The sequence below is a fragment of the Apis dorsata genome, unplaced genomic scaffold, assembly GCF_000469605.1.
Source record: "Apis dorsata unplaced genomic scaffold, Apis dorsata 1.3 scaffold_83, whole genome shotgun sequence".
Lineage (NCBI taxonomy): Eukaryota > Metazoa > Arthropoda > Insecta > Hymenoptera > Apidae > Apis > Apis dorsata.
The window spans coordinates 703,765-713,362 of record NW_006263381.1 but is presented as its reverse complement, the minus strand read 5'-3'; the positions used below and the strand labels follow the sequence as shown (position 1 = coordinate 713,362).

The window sequence follows — 9,598 nt, the reverse complement described above, 5'->3', positions numbered from 1 at the left end:
AGAAGGCGAGTTCGTTGTGTTTTTTTTTTTTTTAAAAAGAACTGTAGAAATTGTTCATTGTTATACGAAGGATAAAGGAAGAGAAACAGAGAGAAAAAGAGGCTCAAGAAAGATTTTACGAGTGTTCCTTGGAAGATCGGAGGGGATTTTCGAGAGGAAATCGTGGAAGAATCGCGCGAAGGATGTCGGATAATTCTCTACGCCGGAAAACGAGGTCTGCCTCGATCTGCGCCCCTGGATTCTCCAGCATGGAGCAAATGTTGGAGGCGATGCCTCCCTCGGGCGCCAGGGAAAGGGATAAAGTGGACAGGGAGAAAGACAGTGGAAGCGGTACTCCCGACGGAAGTACGCCGACCAGGAGGCGCAGACCGGCGACCAGGTCTCAGAGTGCTCGTGTTTCCGGCGCGAATAAGAGCATCCGTCGTCGAGCTGCCGCTCAAGGTAATCACGCGATCGTACACTTCTTTTTTTTCTTTTCTGAAATGCGTTTGAGGGATTTATTTATAATGGAGATTTTGTTCGATGGGCGCAAGGTGGACGTGTCCTCTCTCGCAAACTTTTTGAAAAGATCAAAAAGAAATGATGAAGAGGATTGGATGGTGTGTGAAAGATTGGGGAATAAACTTTGAGATTGATCCAATATAGGATTCTTGATTTGATGCGTTTATTTTTTCGTTGTGATAAATTTAAATTATTGGAATTATTTTAAGAAGAGTGAATTAAGAAAATTATAATAGAATTATGTTAACATTTGCATCATTTGTTATTACATATAACAAATTATTTATATACGTAAAATTGTAGACAAGGATTTAAAATTCGGCAAAGATTGTTTATAAAGTCTTTGATTTGATCGATGAATTTGTTTTTTCGAATGTTTATTTAATTCCATTTAATTTGCCTCAATGTTTCAAATTTTCAAATTCTCTCTTTTTTTTTATATGATCTAAACAACCGATCGATTTATAGTAGTTATTTTACGCGAAAAAGCAATTTGAATTAGACAAATATCGAGTGAAAATATACACGCATAACTGGCGTGTTCGAGCACATGTTACATTCCCTTTACATTGCTCTGTATTATTTGTAGAGTTGCCAGTTTCAATCCAATAAGAATATCAATCTATTCGACTAAATGAGTTCAATTTTCATCAATGAATACAATTTAAATTTTAAAATTCGTATTTTTAAAACTTATATTTTTATATACACGCATTGTTCCTCTGCGATTAATTTTCGAACGCGTAACAGAATTTTCGCGTGTCCTCATTGGACGATGTATCGTTACACGTATCGACGAAAGAGGGCAAACGAAACAGCGATAATTCGATGCCTCTCGCAACGCCATCCATTTTTAAACGAACTTCTCGAAGGATGAAGCAGTGCGACTTCGCGCTACACACGCCTTTATTCTTCGATTCAACGTCGCAACGAGAAGAAAGATCACGGAATACGCGCTGCAAATTATAACATCTCGAAGTGCAAGGAGTGAATCAGTTTAAACGAGTCACGTTCGATCATCGTTGTACGTAGCGGATAACGTTTGTGAAAAAAAGATACACGAAGTCGAACGCATGGGAGAAATTTACATGATAATCGATTTTTTATCGACCGCGGCACACGCAGTTTTTTTTATTATTATTATTCCAACGTAAATTTTTAAGGTAAATTTTGCGACGGAAAATCTTAAGTTCAATGGTTTTCGACGATTTTTTTTCAGGAGTTATATATATATATTTGGTTATAATTTTAAACGAAATATTCGTTGTTCGATTAAACAATTTCCTATATTTAATCGAATCGTGAAATTAGGCAAGGAATAAAAAAAATTTGGAATATCAAGTTAACCTTTTGCATAGTGTTCTTTCGACAGAAGATATATTCTATATAAAGGGAAATTATAAATGAAGGAACAAAGAACAAAGTGTATATTATCTCGTGCAAAATCCTACTCACTGAACATGAACATTATACATGTCATTACTTATTCATAATTTCATTCAATTGCAACTTCGATACTGCTATCATCGCAACGGTATCCCTCTATAAATGAATAATTAATTAGCTCAAAATCAGCTCGAACGAAGGAAAATTTCGATCGATAACGATAATTAAGAATTCTAATTCTATCAGAGATAGATGATACGGAGACGGTGAATGCTAATTCTGGCGCGAACGAACCGGTGTCGGCGTTCGATGCCGTTGAATAAGCTTCTTTTAGCCCACGAAACCCTTCGCGAGATCGTATTTTTGTGTTAAATGGGCCGGCCGCTTCCTCTAAGGTGCACTGGCATCGCGGAGGCCCGTTTCGTCTGTCAGTGACCCACTATCCAAACCGACCAGATGCCAGAATAGAAGCCGAAGCGTGATCTCGACGTCCACGCGATATGTAACATCGTCGTTGTCTCTTTTTACGCTTCGCGTTCCACCATCTCGATTATTTTCAATTTCGATACAAGAATTAATTTTTCCTATTAATTTTTTCTCTTCCTTTTTCCTCGTCGAAAATTAACGAAAAAAAGATTTTTCCTCGCCCAGAATGGAAAGTTATTCTAAGAACGAAGAAACGAAATATCGCTCTCGCAAAAGAAAGCGAAAATCTCTTTTTTACAAGCACAATGATAATTTTCACTCTGGAAATTAAATTTTCGCAAAAGGAACTCGCGAGAGTTTCACTTTCAAAGTGAAAGAGATCGTAATTTGAAGAAACGACGGATCTTTTATTTTCCTCGTTACGAATAACGGGATAAAAAGATTTTTATTTTTATACTTAGAGTATGTGTCTCTGATATCTAGTTTTTAATTAATCTCTATTTTTTTGTGTTTTCGTTATCTCACATATGCGAATATGAATTAAAATTTTATCAATTATGATATCATCGCTTTAAGAAGTAACGTGAAAATTTTTCACATAAAAGTAAAAACTAAAAAGAAGATCATAAATACGTTGTTTTACGAATCGAAACATCTTAATGCATGCGAATTTCCATCGATTTTCATCGATCTTCATCGTTTCGATCGGATTACAGGGGACAAAAAAAAAAGAAGAGAAAAAAGAAAAAGAGGAAGATGAAATAAAAGTAATTTGATGTATGACATTTTCATAGTTACGACTTGATATCGCGTTTCGTATCATTTTATCGATATAGATTTCGTCCCACTCATGGGCATACTTTTCCTTCGAGTATTCTTTAAAGGGTTTGAAAAGGCGGTCAGTGGCGGAGGTAAAGAGTGGAAAATTTTCAAAGGATCCACGCTCGAGAAGTTAGTAGAGGGAAGCCATCGCGTGTGAAGCTTGTACGGTTCAGGGTATGGTCAAGAGAGGAAGAGTGGAGAGATAAATGTGTAGATAACGAGAATATTAGAAATCTATCCTTGAGATCTTTTTTCTTTTTATTTTTTTTAATTCCGATTATTTTTAAGAAAGAAAGAAAGAAAGAAAAAAGGAAATAAAAGTTTCATAAAAATCAATTATAGACAATATTCTAACTACTAATAATAAATAAGAAGAATTGATAAAATTACACTCTTGTGCAATTATAAGATTTTGATAAAAATTTTTACAATTTCGAAGATAGAAGGATATATATACATACATATAGTTACGTATATATTGTTTGTTCGAATTTCAGCTGCGCACCATCACCATCACCATCACGAAGGAACGGTCAAGTCCGCTCATTGTAGCAGCGAACCCAGGTTGACCGACAATGATATCAGTCCCGGCCTCAGGAGAAGGGGGAGTCGAAGAGGACAAAGTATGCATCACAGCCATCACAGGAAGAGCAACGCGTTTCTGGACGTTCCTGACACCTCGTCTCAGATGCCCTCGAGGGAAGAGGGGGAGGACGAGGACAGTTACAGGCTCAGAAGTTTCAGTCTCACCAGCAAGGGTAAGTTTACTTTAATAAAAAAAAAAAGTAAATTCAAAAATCCCGTCATCCAAATAAATCATTATTCTCAGATTCGTTCTTCAAATTTTCTCGAGTCTCAAATTAATAATTAATTATTTCGAATCTTACTCATTAATAAATTATTATTTCGATAGATGTTAAACATTTAAGAAAGAATTCTTCTTCAATCTCATGATTCTCTCGATCTGTTCTCAAATTAATCATTATTTTCACACGTTGGACATTTAAGAAAGGATTAACAAAATCTTCATCTATTCTCTCGTTCGAATGATACGTTAGACAATTAACAAAATCAGCCCTCCTTTACCCTTCCTTTCTCTTAGCGAGGTCTGCTCTCAAATTAATCGTTATCTTCGTAAATTAAACATTCAACTCGTGATTAAGAAAAATCTTTCTTCCCTATCCCCTTTTCCAGCAGCGTCTTTCGAAATCATTCATTTTCTTCCTTCGATTCTCGGCGAGAGAATCTTTCCTCGATCCACGGCCGGATACAATTACACGAAAATCCGAAAATCTGGTGAGGGAATCGGGAGCACACTGTCGAGCTGGGATTAACGTGTAAACGACTTTCACGCGCGCGTTCGTTGGCTCTGAAAGCTCGCGTGAAGAGAGAGAGATGGAAGGGGAAGTGGAGGGGGGAGAGAGCAACTGGTTCGAGGAAGTCGTATCCACGTCACAACTATAGATACTCTATTTTCGCTTATCTCGTTTTACCTCTCCGCCGCCTTCCTCTCGCCACCTCTTTCTTTCTCTCGCTACCGCGAAAACGTGTATTTCTGGCACGGTTTCTCCTCCTTTCGAGCGCACACGAGTTTCGAAGCAAAAGCAGAAAGCCAGAAGGCAGAGGCTCGAACGACGATTCGATAACGCTTGATAGCTCTCTCTATCTCTCCTTATTCTCTGATTCTCTCCTCCTCTCTGGATGATCTCTGGAGAGACGAAGTGGAAAAACGAGTAACGGAAACAATAAGAGAACAGCGCGAGAAATTGTCGATCGAGACGGGAAAGAGATCTTCTTTTGTTGAGGAATCGATCGAGGAAGATATATATCGTTTATTTCGATAGATAGATATTAAAGAAAGAAGTGTGTTTGATTTTTATGAATGATGAATAGGAGGATGCTTGGATTATTTTAATTCTTTCGTTTATTAATTCAACGTGTCTTTATTTTTTGATACAATTTTGTCGATAAATTCTTCGCAATTTCATCTTAATTTTTTATAAAATATTATTTTTTAATATGAATATCTCGAGAAAAAAGGGCAGTTTTACATACATTTATCGCCTAATTAGTCAATAACGGGTTAAATTGTTGTGCATACGCGCAATCAAGCGCGAAAGAGTTAATCGCGTTAATTTTATAGTCAATTGAACTATAATTTAAATCGAAAAGTAATTTGTATTATTTCGCATTTTTGTATTTTATTAATTTTCTTTCTTTGTTTTATATATATATTATATATATATAATAACAAACATAGAATATTCTTTTATTCTAGTCATGGCAGTAGAATGTATCACTCTTTGGTCAGACATATTCATTTAACATTGGGCTATTGCCTTACGAGGAATAATTTGAATTAGATTATATTAAAGTTTTCTAAATTTTATGCTAGATGTTATTAAAAGTTAAATTAGAATTAATGTGTTGTTCGAAATTTTAATGAGCGAGAAATTCAATTATTTGTTTTTTCAATTATTATAACAGAGATAAATTTTTTTTAATAAACCATCCTCGTGAGAAATAAAGATGGATATTCTCTATCTTTTATGGTTTTTTTCTTGGTTCAAGAATTTGTTGAAAATTATCCAATAAACTTTATTTTATCTTTGTTACGTTCCCTCGTGGAAAAAAGGAAAGAAAATTTGAATCAAATCTAAGAAAATAAAATCCGTTCTACTCAAAAGTTTTTTCAAATTCTTTTTTATCGCGTAAAAAGAATGTATAAAGATTAGAAGAAGAAAAAGATTCAAGCTTTCTGGGACGCATACTTGGAATTAATTCGAGCGAGATAAAAAATGAACGAAAGGAGGTTAAAAAATATAAATTAATCTTGGATTAAATAACTGAATTAAAAATAATACCAACTACCTTCCCATTTAATCATTTATCCATTTGAAAACGAAATATCTTTTAATCCCGCAGCATTCATAATAAATACATTACACACGATTCTACAATACTTTTCTACAATCCCTTGATATTAAATTTTATTTCATAAAACCCGTTCCAAAATTTATATATTAAAATTTCTCCATAAATTTTCACAATGTGTATTTTTTTTTCTTCTCCTCGATCATTCTTCATTCTTCGTTCCATCCTCATCGATCTTCATCGCCCATCCTCGCCTTCATTATTTTTCTTTTCAAATCGTTTCGTTCGCGAATTTCACTTCGATCTTCGAGAATTCACGTTACGTTATCCGTCGAAAAATTTCTGTCGAAAATATTTCACCACGCCTTTCCAGCCATCGAAATGAATTACCAATGCTGAAAGGGCCAACTCGAACGTTTTTCGAGACGTCTGATCTATTCCCAAACTGACATTCATCCTCCATCCGCCATTTTATGGCTGGCAGAAATCCCTATGAAAACAATTCGATTCACGCGAATATTTGTTGTTCCTTCCTTCCTTCGATCTTTCAGCCTCGATTATTCGGCTGAGAATAATCGTTCTACGAATTTCTCGTTTCTCGAGAATCCATCTTGGATTGGCGTCTTCTTTTTCATTTGGAGGAGTGGAGGAGGAGCTCATCAAATGCTTCGTGTCTCGATTTCATCGAAGTCGAGCCAATAATTTTAAATATTAGCAGAAGAGTATAGTTGGAAATTTTATATTCGAAAGAAAGAGAGGGGGGAGAACCAGAAGTTGGAACAAACCAGAGATTTGTTGACTCGAAGCTTCCTCTTATAATTAAAAAAAAATCGAGAACGAAATATATAAAGGGAAACATGTTTCTGGGGGCGATGCTTGTTTGAAATTTTTTTGCGTTTCTATATATATATTCGTATATTTCCCCTTTTTGATAAAAAGCCGAGGCCGTTAAAAGTCAAAAGAAAATAGTTTCTACGCGGAATAAACATTTCCAGTTTCTTCATCCCGTTTCATTTTAAATTTTCGTATTTATCATTTTCGTGAAAAAGTTTACAAGGGAAATTTTTCTCCTACTATATTATGAAAATTAAACTTATATATCATCAATGTTATTATACGAAAAAAATGTTTAATAATATCTATTTTCTTCTAATTTTCTTCTATATTCTCTTAAAAATTCTTCTTAATTTGAATTATATTTTTTTTATATTTTAAAATAAAAAAATAGTATAGAAGAAATAAAATCTCTCGAAACTCATCTTTTTTTTTCCTGGGATGAGAAAAATCTTTCTTGGAAGAAAAATTAGAAAAAGACCGACCCCTCTCGATCATTTAAGAGGGAAGATGAAATGTAAATAATCCCTTCGCTCGATATTTAACGTGGCTCAAGGAAAATTGACTCCACTGTCTTTAATCTAATCTGCGTCTCGATTTCTCTCGTTAAACAATTTCCGAGAAAGAGAGAGAGAGAGAGAGAGACGATCGTTCGAAGGGAAGAGGACATCTGCCTTTGAGCAATGCGCCATTTTAGATTCTCGAGTAACGCCAACAAGTTTATCGAATACACGACTCGCCGTGAAATTAATATTTCTCGTAGCTGCTAAGTATAATACATCTTCGAAATCTTGCTTCGTTCATATTTCACCTTTGAAGAGGCAGGTCGTTGTTACGGATGTCGTACGCTAAATATGAAAGATTATTAAAATGTAAAGCGTATTAAATCGATTACTTCAAGTTTTTTTGTTTTTACTTCGAACGTGAATCGTTCTGATTAATCGAAAGTATAAATTTTCAAGCTTCGTTAATTTCTTTCTCTTTCATCAGAGAGAATAACAAAAATTTCTTGGAGGAAGGAAATTAATCATTTTGTATTTAATAATGAACTAGCAATTAAAAGAGAATATGATGAAAATTTGGCCAATATGTATCATGAAGGATAATATCAATAAATGAATTTGATAATTCATATTATAATCCACAGATAGTAAATGATAAAATAATCATAAAACAAAAATATTTGAATATTTAATTTTGATCTATGTTAAAAAACTTTAATTCTTCTTGGTACAACAATAATTATTGTTGAAATAAAGTATCAACTCGTGTATCTTCATCTGGGATAAATGAGCTCAAACAATCCAAGAAAAAAAGAAATCCAAGAAATCCAATTCCTATAATATTGCGATAAATTATTCTCAAATATCCAAAAATTTCTTTTTTTCCCCCTCCACTTTGATTTATCACGAAAAACGAGAGATTAAACGAAATCCAGGAAGAATGAAAATATAAAGTTCACGTTAAAAGATTTTAAAAAATGATTTCTTCCCGAGGAAAATATATCATCCTTTATCACGATCCGGATATAATTTTTCCTCAATGAGAAAATCCTATGATCGGATGACACGAAATTAATTTTTGCTCCACAAGATATTACTCGTGTTTAAGAATGAAAAGGTTAATCATACGCGCGAACGAGAGAGAAAAAAGGAATAAATTAATAATAAATTAATTCACGTTCTATCTTCTTTATTACGATTTCACAATCTCACATCTTTTCTAACTCGTGCGAATACGAATCATTTTTCCCTTCCCCTAATATTTTATTAAGCACTTCTCCTCGCTTCATCCCCGATTATTTCTCTCTCTGCAACGTCCAACGTGAAATTCTTCTAAATTCTTCGCCGTTGAATTATTATTAACTTCGATAACTTTAGCTTGCTAAGGTGTATGAAGTATTTTTCGTGAGTTTACCGTAAATTTACAAGCTATTCTTCCAATCCAAAAACGTTAAACATCTCTCCGCTTCGCCACGATAAATTCGCACGCCACGAAATTCGAATTGATTCAGTGTCTCCAAAATATTAAATGATTCACCAGTATCCATTCCATTGACACTGTTCTTCACAGGTTTTTGGCCAAAGTTATTGGCCCAGTGCGGTATTACTATCCATCTGTTAAAGGTGCCAACTTGATTAACGAGAAATAACGACCACTTCCCCCCCCTCTCTATCCGCCCTACAACTTGCGAATTCTTGTTTACGGTTAAGATGGAACGAAAACGTGGGCAGCGGTGGCAATTTTCCCGGAAATTAATCCCCTCGAGGCGAGAAATATTTAGAAGAATAATGATATCATCCCTCGAAAATCTACTTTATGTGCAGGGTGTGTCGAAAATCGTGTGACAGAAAACAGATAAAAATATATATTCATAATTTGGAAGGATGGAGAAACATCGAATCAATATTTCCAATAAGAATTGAAATCGACGAAGAAAGAAATAAAATTCTCGATTCTCGAATCATCAAATACATTTATAATTAATTCCAAAGAATGGAGATATTTTCAATAAGAATTAAAATTAAAAAGTTGAAATAAATAAAATTCAAAAATATTTTAAATTGAAAATAAACGCGAAGAAAGTGAATAAGAAACTTTTGATATTTGATTCGACAAAGTAAACTAAAAATATACAACAAACGAATCTCTTCCTTTATAAGATCGGGCAATTTTGTTAAAATGAAAAAATTATTAAACTATTTCCTTGGAGAAAAACAAAAATTAATTTATCGAAACAATATATTCGAGAGAC

The 9,598-nt window shown here is 34.1% G+C and overlaps 1 protein-coding gene across 1 annotated transcript in view; it reads left to right on the top strand.

Moving 5' to 3' along the window:
• Positions 1 to 112: 112 nt before the first annotated feature.
• The window catches only part of LOC102673409 (GTP-binding protein RAD), a 59,056-nt gene continuing 49,570 nt past the window's right edge, over positions 113 to 9,598 (top strand). The window contains exons 1-2 of the mRNA XM_006611100.2: positions 113 to 441; positions 3,633 to 3,893. Coding sequence (XP_006611163.1) covers positions 183 to 441; positions 3,633 to 3,893 — 520 coding nt within the window. The 5' untranslated portion in view covers positions 113 to 182. The remainder of the gene's footprint in view (positions 442 to 3,632; positions 3,894 to 9,598) is intronic.